This window comes from Rutidosis leptorrhynchoides, chromosome 4 (genome assembly GCF_046630445.1).
Source record: "Rutidosis leptorrhynchoides isolate AG116_Rl617_1_P2 chromosome 4, CSIRO_AGI_Rlap_v1, whole genome shotgun sequence".
Classification (NCBI taxonomy): Eukaryota; Viridiplantae; Streptophyta; class Magnoliopsida; order Asterales; family Asteraceae; genus Rutidosis; species Rutidosis leptorrhynchoides.
In genome coordinates this window covers 550,023,534-550,045,877 of record NC_092336.1, presented here as the reverse complement: position 1 = coordinate 550,045,877, position 22,344 = coordinate 550,023,534, and the positions used below count along the sequence as shown (strand labels likewise).

Genomic DNA, 22,344 nt, shown 5'->3' with positions numbered 1-22,344 from the left:
ATGACCCGTTGAATATTTGGGTGGAGTTTATTTAAGATTTTTTTATAAAAATGGTTAATTGACATTTTACCCCATGTTTGGGGGGTCGATTTGAATTTTTCAAAAAAGTGTGGGGGGCGTTTTTGATAAAATGAAATTTAGTTAAAATAAAAAAAAAAGTGAAAAGTCGAAAAGTTGACTCTGGTTACTATTCATAAATTTTGTCTGTTAGTTAATATGTAAATGTGCTTTAAGTTGTTTGATCCATTTTTATTTTGTTATCAATATGTAGTTATTGAAAACAGCGGGTCGATATATAACGGTTTTTTGAGCAGCCGTGCATCGCACGGGCTCAAAACCTAGTATGATTATATATGTAAATAAAAATTACAAAAACAATAAATATATCAAACGAGCCGAGTTTGAGCTCTAAAGAATTTAAACAGAGCTCGAGCCTACCCAGCAAGTACTAACACTTCTTTTTGGGTTTCAAAATAATATTTTGTTGATAACTAGCACATATTTTAACGGAGTACAAAAACTCTTTCTCATAGGATTTTAACTCAAAAAGTATATCAGGTTAAAAATATGAAGTTAATTGTTTATATTCGAAAACAAGTATAAATATTAGAAAATTTTGACACTTGTTTTGAAATGGAAAAAAATTATAAATAACATAACATAATCTAATCTCGTCAAATCTAAACTATAAAGAAGTAAGACAAACATAACATAATCTAATCCAATGTTCTATGGTAAGAAAAACAATTTCAGAAACACCTCCAAAAATATTAAAATATCTTTAAATAACTTGATGAACGTATAAAAAGACCAAAACTGAATAGCCATATAGTATGTCGAACGACAACAGAAAACAAAGTTCACACGTACCTAAAAAACACACTTTCAAGAAAATACTACACCATCATATCATTTATCTCCAAACAAGGCCACCATCTTCTCACTTGAAGCACTTGGCATCCAAAAGTGCTTCACCCTCAAAAGGCTCCATATCCTCAATCATTTGATTCACTCGTTCCTTTTGTGCCTCATCGGATAGGTCAACCTTGGTCCACTCGTAAAGCTCCATGTCGTAGCACTCATCCAACACAAACTTGGGGATCTCTGGCCCACGGAATAGCCACAAACCCTTCACCTTGAATGGAGGCTCGTTTCCGATAATCAACATCTTTCCAAAAGCGTACTTCCGGCAAAGATCCATACGTTGGAGGAATCCACCGACCTTGTTCATGGTGACAAAGGAGACCATGTTCTCATCATTGTACTTATAATCGCAAAACCATAAAGAGTAACCCTCTGGATCAAACATGTCCCAAAAACCTGCAAGTGTCACATATATATGATTCATGTTAGTGATAACACATATCATCATCATCATCACCATCATTCAATAACACAAGATAGTGTGATAACGTTTTGTTAAGGTACGAGTCCTAGTAATTGTAGCATAATAGATGACAACTATGCACCCCAAATGATCATTGGCTCTGTTTACGTTTTATCTCTACAATATCAAGTTGAATAGAATATAAGACTGAGTTAAATACTTAAATAGAATTAAATACTTAAATAGAAGGGGTTTGATTGAGTTGACAGAACGTATCCATTAAAGTTAAATAGATGATTCTTTGATATAAATCACTATTTAAAATTTTTGGCAACAATTGTCCCCTTCTAGTCCAACCAAAGGATTGCCATTTTCAGAAAATATGGCAAGTGCCGAGACAAAAGTTTCATATTCATCCAAATTTAAACTGGATACAAAGGACAGACACAAGTTTCATTTTCATTCAAATTCAAATGGGATATAAAAGACAGACAATACCTTTGATTGCAACCTCACGAAAGTTGCTCTTAGTGTTGGAGTAAAGTCTCTTCCAGTCATCCAAGACCATCTTACTCGGGGGTAGTAAATCAAGAGGATTTTTTGCTTTGGGCTTTGGTGCCTCCTCTTCATCTGCGACCTCAGGTTTGGGTGCGGGGGCTGCTTCTTTCTTTACCTCCTTTTTGGGCTCAGCTTTCTTAGCCTCGGGTTTCTTTGCAGAAGCAAGAGGAAGAGTGGCTTCTGCTTGCTTGACTTCACCAGTTATCTTGCTAATGTTTGGTTGATTGATCATGGTCCAAAAGTACCTCTCAACATGTGGATACTCAGACGTAAAGCTCTTGGGCATCAAGAACTTAAAACCCAATAGCAAGTTGCAAGTGGTGATAATATCAGCCAACGTCACAGAATCACCAACCAAAAAAGTATGTGAAGCAAGATGTGTGTTCAGAGCATCAAGACCTCTCTTCACACCAGCAATAAAATTCTCCTCGGCCTTCAAACCACACGCATATTTATTAGTTGAAAATTCTACATAAATTGTATTAAAGAGTACATACCAATAAATCAATAAAAAGTTATAAAAGTAGAGTTAAACAAAAATACCATAACTGTAAAAAAATAAACCTTTTCATTAGATTATTTCAAAATGTAATTAAATGAAGTTGACTTAGTATGTGACACTTCAAATTATGCTACAATGCTCAATGCTCATTGTACCGTGTAAGAAATAGTTTACTAGAAGGTTGTTGATAAAAGAATAAAAGAAAACTATTTTCAAGTAAGAATGTAGAGTTTAAAGAGAAAAATAAATGACTAACAGGTTTGATGTAGGTCCCATATCCCATTCTTGGATATAGCCAGCGTGTCAAATTTGAATCAATCTCAAATGAAGAAAAGTCAATCCACTGCTCAATTTGGCCCTGTAGGTTTTTAAGAGAAAACAAAAGTCTCATTTATAAGTACCACGATTGCATCATCTGAAAAAAGAGAAAGAGGGGTGGGAAACTTGCATATTCAATCGGTGAAGATCCAAAAAGAGAGCTTCCACGGGCAACTGCGGCAACCAAAAAGATATAATAAGCACCACAACCAAAAATCAAATAAATATATTAAACAATAAGCTACTTTGTTACTCACCAAAGCGAGCAATTGCATTACTCTCAAATACAGGGCCATCTGGAGTCTCAAGGACAGGAATCTACACAAATGAAGTGTTAAATTTGAAAAAACAGGTGATAATGTAAGGGATTTAGTACAGTAGACCACAATAATACGATAAAATAAACATACCTTTCCAATGGGGTTCATCTTCAAAAACTCAGGAGACTTGTTTGACACGCCCATCTCAAAATTATCAACCATTTTGACTTCAACACCAACATATTCTGCAGCAATTAGCGCCTTGTAGACATTCTTGTTTTCCCTTCCAGCATGCATAATCTGCAACCATGTGATGGTTCACATACAATAAACAAACAACCAACGATTAGATAACATATGATATAATTCATAAGTCCAAATCTAAGAAATACAAAACCAGATCTGCTAAAACTGGAGTAAAATATAACCACAATACTAGACCCGTAAGTAGTTCAAAAAGAATGTCAATTGTTTAAAAAATTTGAAAATCATAAATACATTCAATAATACATAATCACACAGACAATCAACATAACACTTGAGTTTCTACCAGATTCTGATCATTCTAACCTCAACTAGACAGTATAGAATACAAAAGAGTCAATCAAAAATAGAAGTGGCAATTTCCACCGACTTAACTAAATGGGTCATCACAAATCACAAACTAAGTGTATACTAGATTTGATCAAAAATAGACGTAGCAATTTCCACCTAGTAAACAAAATGGGTCATCGCCAATTAAAGTGTTTACTAAATTTGAATGAAAATAGAGGTGGCAATTTGCACTGACTTAAACAATATGGAACATCTGGAATAAAAATTTACATCCAACGAATTAAACTCAAATTATTAAGATACTGTAAATAACACAGGTATTAACAGACTAGTTTAGTTACTGAAAAATCAAAAATTTAATCAGAATACTAATGTTAATATATGTTTTTAATTATTATGTGATATGTGATATAACAATTATTGTAATCGTAGCTATACATTTTTATAATTCCATTAACTGTTTAAACTTTTATTACCTTATAAATAGCAGCTTATAAACATCAATTCAATCAAAAATCAAGTTTTTTAAATGTTTACTTACAATCAACTAATACAGATTCGGATATCACTATAGTTACAAAACCAAATCATGATCAATATATTAATTCCACTATACGCATCAAAATCATCTGAGAGCATAATATCGTCATTATTTAAATGAAATCTTAGTATCATTAATGATTTAAATACAATACAGCTATCAAAACAGAGAATCAGTAAGAATTTAATTAATATCATATCCAGCACAAACTATGCATATATGAAATTAAAACTATAAAAAAATCAAGAGAATTAACAGCAAATAACTAACCAGCGCCATTGCTTAAAGAACAAACGATCGCCTTTTGATGCCGATCTGAATTAATAGAGTATAAAAGCTATTAAAATCAACGTTTAGAGATGCAAAGCATATATAACGTTTAAGACGAATGAATCTATGAAGACGATACCTGATGATGCAGCTGCGAGCGTTTAACCCCCAATATAAGTTTTAGCGGAAGAATGCGAATTAGGGTTTGGTAAAGAGTGCACGGATTATAAAAGGTGTGATGGGTTTGTTGTTTTATGAATGGGCCATTTCGGTTATAACGAAAATGTAATTTCAGCCCATTATGAATAACATTCCCATAGCCCAGTAAGATTTATTACTAAAATAAAGAAAATTACGAAGTTGGTCTACGTGATTTACCTCGAATTACGCTGGTGGTCTTGGTACTTTTTTTGACGTGATTAGTCACCATGATTTAAAGTAGTTATTCTGATGGTCCATATCACTAACGTTCGTTAGATAATTTCGTTTAGGGATTATCACCAAAAAGCCAATTTTTTTGAATTTGTTTGCGTGAGAGCCCATAAAAAAAAGTTTGACAATTTGCACTCACAAGGAGCAAGATGCCTCTTGCTCCCTTACGCCTTGCGTCCTTGCGACCTTAGTCACACTTGAGAGTAAGGAGCAAGGAGCAAGGAGCCTCTTGCTCCCTTGCTTCTAGGTGTAAGCAAGGACGCAAGGTGCCTCTTGCTCCCTTGCTTCCACGTGGGAGCAAGGTGTCTCTTGCTCCCTTACTCCCAGGTGGAAGCAAGGGAGCAAGATGCACCTTGCGTCCTTGCTTCCACCTGTGAGCAAGGGAGCAAGAGGCACTTTGCGTCCTTGCTTCCACCTGGGAGCAAGATGCACCTTGCTTCCACCTGGGAGCAAGGGGCACCTTGCGTCCTTGTTTCCACCTGGGAGCAAGGGAGCAAGAGGCACCTTGCTCCTTGCTCTCAAGTGTGACTAAGGTCGCAAGGACGCAAGGGAGCAAGAAGCATCTTGCTTCTTGCGAGGGCAAATTGTCAAACTTTTTTTATGGGCTCTCACGCAAACAAGTTCAAAAAAATGGGCTTTTTGGTGATAATACCTTTCGTTTAACACTCTCACATGTCAAGCACAAGAGAATTTAATCGTCATTTTACTTTCCTCTTTGCATTCATTTTCATCTTCGTCACAACAAAATGCATAAGCTGTAATCTACTATACAACATTCTACTTTCCTTTTTTTTCATTACTCGAATGTTGCATGTAATTAAGCAAATTGTTCAAATAAAAAAAATTATGACATCCTGCCCATATTGTAAAATATTATGAATATATGAATATTCCAACGCAAGACGCAAATCGTTTGCGTATGGACATGACTGAAACTTTTGCTCGGAACCAATAATTTCTAAGTCATGACAAAAAAAATCCGGTTAACCATAATCGCATGCGATTTGCGAATTGGCCAAATTCTGGATATTTCTATACCCAAGCGATTTGTTTATGGCTCTATTTTCAGACCACAACCTCTTTGAAATATCATAGTTTTTGATTTGTAGCTCGGACTCAGTCATTGTTTTGAAACCATGTATTATTTTCAAGTCAATCTGTTGCCAAACTATCAAAATCCCATTTTTTAAATATGACCTGGTTTTACGATTTGTGTTCAAATACAAAGTGTGAGATTTTTGTTATTTATATAATTTGATTGAAGAAGTTCATTTTATTTAACTCCATTAGGTGGTAATTTTATGAAATTGCATATTAAATATATAACAAAAATTACAAAACGCACATTTATAATTTGAACGTAAATCACAATACGAGGTCGAATATTGAAATAAATTGAGACTTCAATAGTTTGTCAACGGGTAAATTTTTAAAAAAATATACGGTTTCAAAAACAAGTTAACTAAATCAGAGTTACGAATTTAAAGATTTGACATTTCAATGTTTAGAGGTATGTTCTGAAAATCAAGTCATACACAAATTGTTTCATTATCGGTGTGTCCGGATTTGGCCCTAGTCACAAATCGCTTTTGAATGTCCATACTCATATGATTTGCTCCTTGCTTTGGGAGATTCGTACTTTACGATTTTTTTTTTATTTTTTTTTTATTTTTATTTTTTTTGGCCACAATGCCATAATAGATTTTTTTGGAAGTTGGTTAGTAACCCTTTTATATATCTGTGTAATATATTTTATAAATAATTACTCAAACTTAAAATACTAAGTGGGCATGTATAAATCAGTCAGTTGTTTTTCCGCAAATTTCTTTTTAAAAAAATCCGTTCGATTGCTTACCTTGAACTCATATTAATTAATTTATATAGTGTAGGTTTGGAGTTAAAATCACTTGGTTACATTTCATTTAATAAGAGTTATAAACACACATGATTACATAAATGATCGTCGTTCGACTAGAAAGTAACGAACATTTGAAATAGTGGGATATTAATGTTTTAAGTATAAAGTATGAAACCAAATTAAACAATAGTTTTCATATATTTTTTTTTTTTTTTTGAAAGGCAAGTTGTTGGCATCGAATACTCTCATTTATCACGCACGCACGCGTTCTCGGGCAGGAAACCCGAACCGCATTACAGGGTCCGAACCTTATACCATCCCGACAGGCAGGCGGTCGGACCTGAGTCCTGAATACGGGTCGGTAAAACCTTCCCCGGGGCAATTAGACTTTCAGAAAATAATTCCCACGAATATTTTAAGGGGAGGGACTCGAACTTGAGACCTCCCCACCTCTCTCCCAATGCACAAGTGCAAAGGGGTGAATCACTAGACCACAAGGGTGAGTTCATATGAAATAAAACTTTAAGTCATTGTTTTCATTTGAAATACAACTTTAAGTTCAACAATGATCATCTGATGTGAATATAAACACGGCTTAATCAGTTGTTATTTTCATTTAGACCATCTCTAACGTTCCCGTGCTGGAGCCCAAGTGCACCCAACACGCCGCCAACACGTGGCTAACGCGGCGTGTTGGTGGTTAAATATTCCGGCGTGCTGGAGGTGAACACTGGAAGAAGGGACCGCGTGCAAAGTTTTTTGGTCAACGTGTTTGATGATTATTGGTTCTTTTGAATTCATATACAAAGGATATATTTTGTTTAACGGATATAAAATTAAATAATTAAATAATTAAATAATTAAATAAATAAATAAATAAAACCTTATAAATACAACACAAAATCAAACACACTTTCACATTCATTTCTCTATACTCTTTCAATTTTCTAAACAAAACATTACTCCAAATGAATGCCTTTTTACGCATTGTCGACGATAATTCTTCGAACGATGAAATATTATTAAATGTTATGCGTTCGTGCGACGAAGAGCTAGACCAAGAAGGTGGTGAAGGCTCACATCAGAGACCGCCACGAGGACCCCGAATGTATCTTCATAGAGATCGCGAAGGTGCGGCTCAACGTTTATGGAATGACTATTTATCTGATAATCCTACGTTTCCTGATCACAAATTTAAAAGACGATTTCGAATGCAACCGCAATTATTCATGTGTATCATAACAGGTATATCTGAATGCTCTTTGAATCTTTTACACGTTTGAATTTTTTAAACAAAAATACGACGCGTGTGGTCGTCAAAGTTTTAATATCTATCAAAAATGCACATCTGCATTACGCAAGTTGGCCTACGGTACAGGGGTGACATGTGGGACGAATTTTGTATATGAGTGAGCAAACATCATTAAACTGTTTAGACGACTTTTGTTTATGTGTTACTAATTTGTACCAAAAAGAGTATTTACGAAAACCAACTGCACACGGTATTCAATGAATTTACGCATCGCACGAAACAAAACATAGTTTTAGGGGGATGGTTGGGAGCATCGATTGCATGCATTGAGAATGGAAGAATCGTCTTGTTGCATGGCAAGGGCAACACACAAGTGGTCATCACAAAAAACCAACTCCTATTCTCAAAGTTGTAGCTTCGTATGATATGTGGATATGGCACGTCTATTTTGGTGTTGCAGGTTTCAACAATGATATCAATGTGTTAAATTGATCACCATTGTTTGATTTTATTAAGAACGGTACCACTTCATGATCAAGTATAGATTGATCGGGTCGGGTTCGGTCCATGCTTGACATCAATGAAGGGGGATTTATGTAGTGACCCACACTTTTCCATGTTTATATATATTAAATGAAATTGATATTACATGATTAAGTGTTTCCAACATGTTAAGCAATCAAACTTGTTAAGACTTGATTAATTGAAATAGGTTTTATATAGACAATTGACCACCCAAGTTGACCGGTGATTCACGAACGTTAAAACTTGTAAAAACTATATGATGACATATATATGGTTATATATATAGTTAACATGATATTATGATAAGTAAGTATCTCATTAGGTATTTTAATAATGAGTTATATACATAAAAATGAGACTATTAAATTAAGAAACTCGAAAACGATATATATAACAATTATCGTTATAACAACATCTTACTAATTACATATGAATCATATTAAGATATTGTTACACTATGTTTAATCATGATAAATGATAAGTAAACATGTCATTAAGTGTATTAACAATGAACTACATATGTAAAAACAAGACTACTAACTTAATGATTTCGAAACGAGACATATATGTAACGATTATCATTGTAACAATATTTAACTGTATATATATATCATACTAAGATATACTAATATATCATAATATCATGATAATGTAATAATTTAACATCTCTTTAGATATAATAAACAATGGGTTAACAACATTTAACAAGATCGTTAACCTAAAGGTTTCAAAACAACACTTACATGTAACGACTAACGATGAATTAACGACTCAGTTAAAATGTATATACATGTAGTGTTTTAATATGTATTCATACACTTTTGAAAGACTTCGAGACACTAATCAAAGCACTTCTACTTAACAAAAATGCTTACAATTACATCCTCATTCATTTTCATCAACAATTCTACTCGTATGTACTCGTATTTGTACTCGTACAATACACAGCTTCTAAATGTATTTACTATTGGTATATACACTCAAATGATCAGCTCTTAGCAGCCCATGTGAGTCACCTAACCATGTGTGAACCATCATTTAACATCTAGCATGAAATATCTCACAAAATAACAAACTAATGGAGCCTATATGATGGATCATAATTCACGTGAAGCTAGGTGTACACAAACACTTTCATTTTGCAACTTACATGCATCAAACTACTCTCTCAAGTGTTCTTCCATTGTTCTAAGTGTTCTTCATCATCTTCATCAAAATCTAGCTCAATCTAGTTCATAAATCCGCACATAAACTAAGTTATAAAACAACTACTCAAGAACACACCAACAACACTTCCAAGTTTGCTAGCTTACTTCTAATCTTGCAAATCCACTTTGAGTGATCATCCAACCTCAAGAAATCTTTCTTATTTACAGTAAGATATCTTTCTAATACAAGGTAATACTTATATTCAAACTTTAATTCAATTTCTATAACTTTAACAATCTTATTTCGAGTGGAAATCTTACTTGAACTTGTTTTCATGTCATGATTCTACTTCAAGAACTTTCAAGCCATCCAAGGATCCTTTGAAGCTAGATCTATTTTTCTCATTTCCAGTAGGTTTATCCACAAAACCTGAGGTAGTAATGATGTTCATAACATCATTCGATTCATATATATAAAACTACCTTATTCGAAGGTTTAAACTTGTAATCACTAGAACATAGTTTAGTTAATTCTAAACTTGTTCACAAACAAAAGTTAATCCTTCTAAATTGACTTTTAAAATCAATTAAACACATGTTCTATATCTATATGATATGCTAACTTAATGATTTAAAACCTGAAAACACGAAAAACACCGTAAAACCGGATATACTCCGTCGTAGTAACACCGCGGGCTGTTTTGGGTTAGTTAATTAAAAACTATGATAAACTTTGATTTAAAAGTTGTTCTTCTGGAAAAATGATTTTTCTTATGAACATGAAACTATATCCAAAAATCATGGTTAAACTCAAAGTGGAAGTATGTTTTCCAAAATGGTCATCTAGACGTCGTTCTTTCGACTGAAATGACTACCTTTACAAAAATTACTTGTAATCTGTATTTCCGACTATAAACTTATACTTTTTCTGTTTAGATTCATAAACTTAAGTTCAATATGAAACCATAGCAACTTAAATCACTCAAAACGGATTTAAAACGAAGAAGTTATGGGTAAAACAAGATTGGATAATTTTGCTTGTTGTAGCTACGTGAAAATTGGTAACAAATCTATATTAATCATATCCTAGCTAACTCATATTGTATTATACATGTATTCTAATATATTATGTAATCTTGGGATACCATAGACACCTATGCAAATGTTTTGACATATCATATCGACCCATGTATATATATTATTTGGAACAACCATAGACACTCTATATGCAGTAATGTTTGAGTTAGCTATACATGGTTGAGGTTGATTCCAAAAATATATATACTTTGAGTTGTGATCTAGCCTGATAAGTGTATACACTGGGTCGTGGATTGATTCAAGATAATATATATCAATTTATCTCTGTACATCTAACTGTGGATAACTAGTTGTAGGTTACTAACGAGGACAGCTGACTTAATAAACTCAAATCATTATAACGTAATAAAAAATATTGTATATATATTTTGAACATACTTTGATATATATGTACATATTTGTTATAGGTTCGTGAATCGACCAGTGGTCAAGTCTTACTTCCCGACGAAGTAAAAATCTGTGAAAGTGAGTTATAGTCCCACTTTTTAAATCTAACATTTTTGGGATGAGAATACATGCAGTTTTATAAATGTTTTACAAAATAGACACAAGTAAATGAAACTACATTCTATGGCTGGATTATTCAACCGAATATGCCCCTTTTTAGTCTGGTAATTTAAGAATTAGGGAACAGACACCCTAATTGACGCAAATCCTAAAGATAGATCTATTGGGTTCAACAAACCCCATCCAAAGTACCGGATGCTTTAGTACTTCGAATTTATCATGTCCGAAGGGAGTCCCGGAATGATAGGGGATATTCTATATGCATCTTGTTAAGGTCGGTTACCAGGTGTTCACCATATGAATGATTTTTATCTCTATGTGTGGGATGTATATTGAAATATGAAATCTTGTGGTCTATTATTACAATTTGATAAATATATATGTTAAACCTATAACTCACCAATATTTTTGTTGACGTTTAAAGCATGTTTATTCTCAGGTATTTATTAAGAGCTTCCGTTGTTGCATGCTAAAATATGGACAAGATTTGGTGTCAGCATGCTTGTATAATATTGTTTAAAACTGCATTCGAGATTTATTTTGTTGTAACATATTAATATTGTAAACCAATATGTATTGGTAGTGTGTAAGTGTGATATTTTTAGATTATCATTTCTGGATAATCTAGGTGGTTTCCTTTTAACCTTGCCGATAAAATAAAGGTTATGGTTTGTTTTTAAAAACGAATGCAGTCTTTGAAAAACGTCTCATATAGAGGTCAAAACCTCGCAACGAAATCAATTAATATGGAACGTTTATAATCAATATGAATGGGACATTTCAATTTAAGGGTCAATTGAGTTTAACTCTCCGGTCCGGAGTACCGTGAATAACCCCTCACGAGATGATGATCTCTGTAGGGGTGGTTAAACATAGACCCACCATCGACGGGTTGTCCGGTTAATGATGGCTCGCTCAGGGAATAGGGTTTATGTTCATAGAATGTTACCTGTATATCGAGAGTGTCTAGTGATACGCTGTGAGTCCGGTAGCGCAGGTAGAGAGGGCGCTATATAGATAGCGCAGTTAGTCCGTACGTGGGTACTAAAAATAGTATGTGTGTAACTGAAATGTCCCGTTCTTATTGATTAAAAACGTTCCATATTAATTGATTTCGTTGCGAGGTTTTGACCTCTATATGAGACGTTTTTCAAAGACTGCATTCATTTTTTTAAAACAAACCATAACCTTTATTTCATAAATAAAGATTTAAAAAGCTTTATGTAGATTATCAAATAATGATAATCTAAAATATCCTGTTTACACACGACCATTACATAATGGTTTACAATACAAATATGTTACATCGAAATCAGTTTCTTGAATGCAGTTTTTACACAATATCATACAAACATGGACTCCAAATCTTGTCCTTATTTTAGTATGTAACAGCGGAAGCTCTTAATATTCACCTGAGAATAAACATGCTTTAAACGTCAACAAAAATGTTGGTGAGTTATAGGTTTAACCTATATATATCAAATCGTAACAATAGACCACAAGATTTCATATTTCAATACACATCCCATACATAGAGATAAAAATCATTCATATGGTGAACACCTGGTAACCGACATTAACAAGATGCATATATAAGAATATCCCCATCATTCCGGGACACCCTTCGGATATGATATAAATTTCGAAGTACTAAAGCATCCGGTACTTTGGATGGGGTTTGTTAGGCCCAATAGATCTATCTTTAGTATTCGCGTCAATTAGGGTGTCTGTTCCCTAATTCTTAGATTACCAGACTTAATAAAAAGGGGCATATTCGATTTCGATAATTCAACCATAGAATGTAGTTTCACGTACTTGTGTCTATTTTGTAAATCATTTATAAAACCTGCATGTATTCTCATCCCAAAAATATTAGATTTTAAAAGTGGGACTATAACTCACTTTCACAGATTTTTACTTCGTCGGGAAGTAAGACTTGGCCACTGGTTGATTCACGAACCTATAACAATATATACATATATATCAAAGTATGTTCAAAATATATTTACAACACTTTTAATATATTTTGATGTTTTAAGTTTATTAAGTCAGCTGTCCTCGTTAGTAACCTACAACTAGTTGTCCACAGTTAGATGTACAGAAATAAATCGATAAATATTATCTTGAATCAATCCACGACCCAGTGTATACGTATCTCAGTATTGATCACAACTCAAACTATATATATTTTGGAATCAACCTCAACCCTGTATAGCTAACTCCAACATTCACATATAGAGTGTCTATGGTTGTTCCGAAATATATATAGATGTGTCGACATGATAGGTCGAAACATTGTATACGTGTCTATGGTATCTCAAGATTACATAATATACAATACAAGTTGATTAAGTTATGGTTGGAATAGATTTGTTACCAATTTTCACGTAGCTAAAATGAGAAAAATTATCCAATCTTGTTTTACCCATAACTTCTTCATTTTAAATCCGTTTTGAGTGAATCAAATTGCTATGGTTTCATATTGAACTCTATTTTATGAATCTAAACAGAAAAGTATAGGTTTATAGACGTAAAAATAAGTTACAAGTCGTTTTTGTAAAGGTAGTCATTTCAGTCGAAAGAACGACGTCTAGATGACCATTTTAGAAAACATACTTCCACTTTGAGTTTAACCATAATTTTTGGATATAGTTTCATGTTCATAATAAAAATCATTTTCTCTGAATAACAACTTTTAAATCAAAGTTTATCATAGTTTTTAATTAACTAACCCAAAACAGCCCGCGGTGTTACTACGACGGCGTAAATCCGGTTTTACGGTGTTTTTCATGTTTCCAGGTTTTAAATCATTAAGTTAGCATATCATATAGATATAGAAAATGTGTTTAGTTGATTTTAAAAGTCAAGTTAGAAGGATTAACTTTTGTTTGCGAACAAGTTTAGAATTAACTAAACTATGTTCTAGTGATTACAAGTTTAAACCTTCGAATAAGATAGCTTTATATGTATGAATAGAATGATGTTATGAACATCATTACTACCTTAAGTTCCTTGGATAAACCTACTGAAAAAGAGAAAAATGGATCTAGCTTCAATGGATCCTTGGATGGCTCGAAGTTCTTGAAGCAGAATCATGACACGAAAACAAGTTCAAGTAAGATCATCACTTGAAATAAGATTGTTATAGTTATAGAAATTGAACCAAAGTTTGAATATGATTATTACCTTGTATTAGAATGATAACCTACTGTAAGAAACAAAGATTTCTTGAGGTTGGATGATCACCTTACAAGATTGGAAGTGAGCTAGCAAACTTGAAAGTATTCTTGATTTTATGAAACTAGAACTTTTGGAATTTATGAAGAACACTTAGAACTTGAAGATAGAACTTGAGAGAGATCAATTAGATGAAGAAAATTGAAGAATGAAAGTGTTTGTAGGTGTTTTTGGTCGTTGGTGTATGGATTAGATATAAAGGATATGTAATTTTGTTTTCATGTAAATAAGTCATGAATGATTACTCATATTTTTGTAATTTTATGAGATATTTCATGCTAGTTGCCAAATGATGGTTCCCACATGTGTTAGGTGACTCACATGGGCTGCTAAGAGCTGATCATTGGAGTGTATATACCAATAGTACATACATCTAAAAGCTGTGTATTGTACGAGTACGAATACAGGTGCATACGAGTAGAATTGTTGATGAAACTGAACGAGGATGTAATTGTAAGCATTTTTGTTAAGTAGAAGTATTTTGATAAGTGTATTGAAGTCTTTCAAAAGTGTATAAATACATATTAAAACACTACATGTATATACATTTTAACTGAGTCGTTAAGTCATCGTTAGTCGTTACATGTAAGTGTTGTTTTGAAACCTTTAGGTTAACGATCTTGTTAAATGTTGTTAACCCAATGTTTATAATATCAAATGAGATTTTAAATTATTATATTATCATGATATTATCATGTATGAATATCTCTTAATATGATATATATACATTAAATGTCTTTACAACGATAATCGTTACATATATGTCTCGTTTAAAAATCATTAAGTTAGTAGTCTTGTTTTTACATATGTAGTTCATTGTTAATATACTTAATGATATGTTTACTTATCATAGTATCATGTTAACTATATATATATCCATATATATGTCATCATATAGTTTTTACAAGTTTTAACGTTCGTGAATCACCGGTCAACTTGGGTGGTCAATTGTCTATATGAAACATATTTCAATTAATCAAGTCTTAACAAGTTTGATTGCTTAACATGTTGGAAACATTTAATCATGTAAATATCAATCTCAATTAATATATATAAACATGGAAAAGTTCGGGTCACTACAGTACCTACCCGTTAAATAAATTTCGTCCCGAAATTTTAAGCTGTTGAAGGTGTTGACGAATCTTCTGGAAATAGATGCGGGTATTTCTTCTTCATCTGATCTTCACGCTCCCAGGTGAACTCGGGTCCTCTACGAGCATTCCATCGAACCTTAACAATTGATATCTTGTTTTGCTTAAGTCTTTTAACCTCACGATCCATTATTTCGACGGGTTCTTCGATGAATTGAAGTTTTTCGTTGATTTGGATTTCATCTAACGGAATAGTGAGATCTTCTTTAGCAAAACATTTCTTTAAATTCAAGACGTGGAAAGTGTTATGTACAGCCGCGAGTTGTTGAGGTAACTCTAGTCGGTAAGCTACTGGTCCGATACGATCAATAATCTTGAATGGTCCAATATACCTTGGATTTAATTTCCCTCGTTTACCAAATCGAACAACGCCTTTCCAAGGTGCAACTTTAAGCATGACCATCTCTCCCATTTCAAATTCTATATCTTTTCTTTTAATGTCAGCGTAGCTCTTTTGTCGACTTTGGGCGGTTTTCAACCGTTGTTGAATTTGGATGATCTTCTCGGTAGTTTCTTGTATAATCTCCGGACCCGTAATCTGTCTATCCCCCACTTCACTCCAACAAATTGGAGACCTGCACTTTCTACCATAAAGTGCTTCAAACGGCGCCATCTCAATGCTTGAATGGTAGCTGTTGTTGTAGGAAAATTCTGCTAACGGTAGATGTCGATCCCAACTGTTTCCGAAATCAATAACACATGCTCGAAGCATGTCTTCAAGCGTTTGTATCGTCCTTTCGCTCTGCCCATCAGTTTGTGGATGATAGGCAGTACTCATGTCTAGATGAGTTCCTAATGCTTGCTGTAATGTCTGCCAGAATCTTGAAATAAATCTGCCATCCCTATCAGAGATAATAGAGATTGGTATTCCATGTCTGGAGATGACTTCCTTCAAATACAGTCGTGCTAACTTCTCCATCTTGTCATCTTCTCTTATTGGCAAGAAGTGTGCTGATTTGGTGAGATGGTCAACTATTACCCAAATAGTATCAAAACCACTTGCAGTCCTTGGCAATTTAGTGATGAAATCCATGGTAATGTTTTCCCATTTCCATTCCGGGATTTCGGGTTGTTGAAGTAGACCTGATGGTTTCTGATGCTCAGCTTTGACCTTAGAACACGTCAAACATTCTCCTACGTATTTAGCAACATCGGCTTTCATACCCGGCCACCAAAAATGTTTCTTGAGATCCTTGTACATCTTCCCCGTTCCAGGATGTATTGAGTATCTGGTTTTATGAGCTTCTCTAAGTACCATTTCTCTCATATCTCCAAATTGTGGTACCCAAATCCTTTCAGCCCTATACCGGGTTCCGTCTTCCCGAATATTAAGATGCTTCTCCGATCCTTTGGGTATTTCATCCTTTAAATTTCCCTCTTTTAAAACTCCTTGTTGCGCCTCCTTTATTTGAGTAGTAATGTTATTATGAATCATTATATTCATAGATTTTACTCGAATGGGTTCTCTGTCCTTCCTGCTCAAGGCATCGGCTACCACATTTGCCTTCCCCGGGTGGTAACGAATCTCAAAGTCGTAATCATTCAATAATTCAATCCACCTACGCTGCCTCATATTCAGTTGTTTCTGATTAAATATGTGTTGAAGACTTTTGTGGTCGGTATATATAATACTTTTGACCCCATATAAGTAGTGCCTCCAAGTCTTTAATGCAAAAACAACCGCGCCTAATTCCAAATCATGCGTCGTATAATTTTGTTCGTGAATCTTCAATTGTCTAGACGCATAAGCAATCACCTTCGTTCGTTGCATTAATACACAACCGAGACCTTGCTTTGATGCATCACAATAAATCACAAAATCATCATTCCCTTCAGGCAATGACAATATAGGTGCCGTAGTTAGCTTTTTCTTCAATAACTGAAACGCTTTCTCTTGTTCATCATTCCATTCAAATTTCTTCCCTTTATGCGTTAATGCAGTCAAGGGTTTTGCTATTCTGGAAAAGTCTTGGATGAACCTTCTGTAGTAACCAGCTAGTCCTAAAAACTGGCGTATGTGTTTCGGAGTTTTCGGGGTTTCCCACTTTTCAACAGTTTCTATCTTTGCCGGATCCACCTTAATACCTTCTTTGTTCACTATGTGACCGAGGAATTGAACTTCTTCCAACCAAAATGCACACTTTGAAAACTTAGCGTACAATTCTTCCTTCCTCAATACTTCTAACACCTTTCTCAAATGTTCACCATGTTCTTGGTCATTCTTTGAGTAAATAAGTATGTCATCAATGAAAACAATGACAAACTTGTCAAGGTATGGTCCACACACTCGGTTCATAAGGTCCATGAACACAGCTGGTGCATTAGTTAAACCAAACGGCATGACCATAAACTCGTAATGACCGTAACGTGTTCTGAAAGCAGTCTTTGGAATATCATCTTCTTTCACCCGCATTTGATGATACCCGGAACATAAGTCAATCTTTGAATAAACAAACGAGCCTTGTAGTTGATCAAATAAGTCATCGATTCTCGGTAGTGGGTAGCGGTTCTTGATGGTAAGTTTGTTCAACTCTCGGTAGTCGATACACAACCTGAATGTACCATCTTTCTTCTTGACAAACAAAACAGGAGCTCCCCACGGTGATGTGCTTGGTCGAATGAAACCACGCTCTAAAAGTTCTTGTAATTGGCTTTGTAGTTCTTTCATCTCGCTGGGTGCGAGTCTGTAAGGAGCATGAGCTATTGGTGCAGCTCCTGGTACAAGATCTATTTGAAATTCAACGGATCGATGTGGGGGTAATCCCGGTAATTCTTTCGGAAATACATCAGGAAATTCTTTTGCGACGGGAACATCATTGATGCTCTTTTCTTCAGTTTGTACTTTCTCGACGTGTGCTAGAACAGCATAGCAACCTTTTCTTATTAGTTTTTGTGCCTTCAAATTACTAATAAGATGTAGCTTCGTGTTGCCCTTTTCTCCGTACACCATTAAGGGTTTTCCTTTTTCTCGTATAATGCGAATTGCATTTTTGTAACAAACGATCTCCGCTTTCACTTCTTTCAACCAGTCCATACCGATTATCACATCAAAACTCCCTAACTCTACTGGTATCAAATCAATCTTAAATGTTTCGCTAACCAGTTTAATTTCTCGATTCCGACATATATTATCTGCTGAAATTAATTTACCATTTGCTAATTCGAGTAAAAATTTACTATCCAAAGGCGTCAATGGACAACTTAATTTAGCACAAAAATCTCTACTCATATAGCTTCTATCCGCACCCGAATCAAATAAAACGTAAGCAGATTTATTGTCAATAAGAAACGTACCCGTAACAAGCTCCGGGTCTTCCTGTGCCTCTGCCGCATTAATATTGAAAACTCGTCCATGGCCTTGTCCATTCGTGTTCTCCTGGTTCGGGCAATTTCTAATAATGTGGCCCGGTTTTCCACATTTATAACAAACTACATTGGCATAACTTGCTCCGACACTACTTGCTCCGCCATTACTCGTTCCGACCCCATTTGTTCCTTTCGTTCTATTAACCCCTGGTCCGTAGACCTCACACTTTGCCGCGCTATGACCATTTCTTTTACACTTGTTGCAAAATTTGGTGCAGAACCCCGAGTGATTCTTTTCACACCTTTGGCATAGCTGCTTCTGATTGTTGTTGTTGTTGCGGTTATTATTGTTGTTGGGATGATTGTTGTAGTTGCTGTTGTTGTTGTTGTTGTTGTTGTTGTTGGGCCGTTTGTTGTAGTTGCGATTGATGTTGCGATTGTTGGGATAATTGTTGCGATTATTGTTGTAATTGCTGTTGTTGTTGTTGTTGTTGTATTGGTGATTCTTATCACCGTTTTCCTCCCACTTTCTTTTGACTTGCTTCACGTTGGCCTCTTCAGCAGTCTGTTCTTTAATTCTTTCTTCAATCTGGTTCACGAGTTTGTGAGCCATTCTACATGCCTGTTGTATGGAGGCGGGCTCGTGTGAACTTATATCTTCTTGGATTCTTTCCGGTAATCCTTTCACAAACGCGTCGATCTTCTCTTCCTCATCTTCGAATGCTCCCGGACACAATAGGCACAATTCTGTGAATTGTCTTTCGTACGTGGTAATATCAAATCCTTGGGTTCGTAACCCTCTAAGTTCTGTCTTGAGCTTATTGACCTCGGTTCTGGGACGGTACTTCTCGTTCATCAAGTGCTTGAATGCTGACCACGGTAGTGCGTACGCATCGTCTTGTCCCACTTGCTCTAGATAGGTATTCCACCATGTTAACGCAGAACCTGTGAAGGTATGCATAGCGTACTTTACTTTGTCCTCTTCAGTACACTTACTTATGGCAAACACCGATTCGACCTTCTCGGTCCACCGTTTCAATCCGATCGGTCCTTCGGTTCCATCAAATTCCAAAGGTTTGCAGGCAGTGAATTCTTTGTAGGTGCATCCTACACGATTTCCTGTACTGCTAGATCCAAGGTTATTGTTGGTATGTAGCGTAGCCTGTACTGCGGCTATGTTTGAAGCTAGAAAAGTACGGAATTCCTCTTCATTCATATTCACGGTGTGTCGAGTAGTCGGTGTCATTTCCTTCAAAATAGTTAAATGGAACAAGTTAATCATACAGAATATTAAGAGTAGTTAATAGTATTTCGTAGCATAATATGAACTCATTTATAAAAGCTTTTTCTTCATATTAGCATTTTATAAGTTTAAATTCGGGTAGTACCTACCCGTTAAGTTCATACTTAGTAGCTAATATACAATTCAACTACTACAATTCTATATGAAAAACTGATTATAATAATATTTCGCGTTCAAACTTTTATACAATATTTTACAAACTTACAATACCGCTTATTTTACATAAAGCATGAAATATAGCACACAATAACCTTGATACAAGATAGTTGTGAAGATAATTCTAGCTAGTACACAAGTCGTTCAGCAAAGGCAATAAAGACACGTAATTCATACGTCCAGAAACAAGTCATGCATTCTGGTTTTACTAGGACTACTTCCCATCCTTGGTCTTGTGCAACATAATTGTTATGGCCGTTGATAAGACAGCGTGTTGTAACGTCGTCAAAGGGACGAGGGTTACGTAATGTCCAACAGTCCCGTAATAATCTAAAAACCTCATTTCTTACCCCAATTACCGACTCCGTCACTTGTGGAAACGTTTTGTTTAATAGTTGTAGCCCGATGTTCTTGTTCTCACTTTGGTGAGAAGCGAACATTACTAATCCGTAAGCATAACATGCTTCTTTATGTTGCATGTTAGCCGCTTTTTCTAAATCACGAAGTCCAATATTCGGATATATTGAGTCAAAATAATTTCTTAGCCCGTTGCGTAAAATAGCATTTGGGTTCCCCGCAATATATGCGTCAAAGTAAACACATCGTAACTTATGGGTTTCCCAATGTGATATCCCCCATCTTTCAAACGAAAGTCTCTTATAAACCAAGACATTCTTGGAACGTTCTTCGAATGTCTTACAAACTGATCTCGCCTTAAATAGTTGTGCCGAGGAATTCTGGCCGACGCTAGACAAGATTTCATCAATCATGTCTCCGGGTAGGTCTCTTAAAATATTGGGTTGTCTATCCATTTTGTGTTTTTAAACTGTAAAATAGACAAGAGTTAGATTCATAAAAAAAATACTTATTAATACAAGCAATTTTTACATATATCATAAAGCATAAGAACACTATATTACATATATTACACCACACGAATACAACTATCTTATTCCGACTCGCTTGTTTCTTCTTCTTCGGTTTTGGTTCGTTTTGCCAAGTTTCTAGGGATATATGATGTTCCCCTAATACGAGCCGTCGTTGTCCACATTGGTTTAGAAAAACCTGGTGGTTTAGAGGTTCCCGGGTCATTGTTACAACTTAAGAACTTAGGGGGTTGACGGTACATATAAAGTTCATCGGGGTTGGAATTAGATTTCTCTATTTTTATGCCCTTTCCCTTATTATTTTCTTTTGCCTTTTTAAATTCAGTTGGGGTAATTTCTATAACATCATTGGAATTCTCGTCGGAATCCGATTCATCGGAGAATTGGTAATCCTCCCAATATTTTGCTTCCTTGGCGGAAACACCATTGACCATAATTAACCTTGGTCGGTTGGTTGAGGATTCTCTTTTACTTAACCGTTTTATTATTTCCCCCACCGGTTCCGATTCTTCTTCCGGTTCCGATTCTTCGTCCGGTTCCGATTCTTCTTCCGGTTCCGACTCTTCTTCCGGTTCCTCTTCGGGAACTTGTGAATCAGTCCATGAATCATTCCAATTTACATTTGACTCTTCATTATTATTAGGTGAGTCAATGGGACTTGTTCTAGAGGTAGACATCTATCACATAATATCAAACGCGTTAAAAGATTAATATATCACATAATATTCACATGTTAAAAATATATAGTTTCCAACAAAATTTGTTAAGCAATCATTTTTCAAGTAAACACGGTCGAAGTCCAGAATCACTAATGCATCCTAACAAACTCGATAAGACACACTAATGAAAAATTCTGGTTCTCTAAGACCAACGCTCGGATACCAACTGAAATGTCCCGTTCTTATTGATTAAAAACGTTCCATATTAATTGATTTCGTTGCGAGGTTTTGACCTCTATATGAGACGTTTTTCAAAGACTGCATTCATTTTTTTAAAACAAACCATAACCTTTATTTCATAAATAAAGATTTAAAAAGCTTTACGTAGATTATCAAATAATGATAATCTAAAATATCCTGTTTACACACGACCATTACATAATGGTTTACAATACAAATATGTTACATCGAAATCAGTTTCTTGAATGCAGTTT

The 22,344-nt window shown here is 34.8% G+C and overlaps 1 protein-coding gene across 1 annotated transcript; it reads right to left on the bottom strand.

Moving 5' to 3' along the window:
- Nucleotides 1-754: 754 nt before the first annotated feature.
- Nucleotides 755-4,564, bottom strand: LOC139845195 (elongation factor 1-gamma 2-like). Its single transcript, XM_071835437.1, has 8 exons — nt 4,471-4,564; nt 4,332-4,376; nt 3,116-3,265; nt 2,963-3,023; nt 2,836-2,879; nt 2,644-2,745; nt 1,826-2,318; nt 755-1,320 (listed from the first exon to the last, which is right to left on the bottom strand). The coding sequence occupies exons 2-8, from the start codon at nt 4,338-4,340 to the stop codon at nt 941-943; spliced, it is 1,239 nt and encodes a 412-aa protein (XP_071691538.1). The 5' UTR covers nt 4,341-4,376; nt 4,471-4,564; the 3' UTR covers nt 755-940.
- Nucleotides 4,565-22,344: the final 17,780 nt, after the last annotated feature.

Excerpts from the sequence above, each read along its gene's own strand:
- LOC139845195 (XM_071835437.1), bottom strand. Across the intron at positions 2,880-2,962 it reads TAATGCAATTGCTCGCTTTG|TTGCCCGTGGAAGCTCTCTT; the intron begins GTGAGTAACAAA and ends TGGTTGCCGCAG. Across the intron at positions 2,319-2,643 it reads ATGGGACCTACATCAAACCT|GCCGAGGAGAATTTTATTGC; the intron begins GTTAGTCATTTA and ends TGTGGTTTGAAG.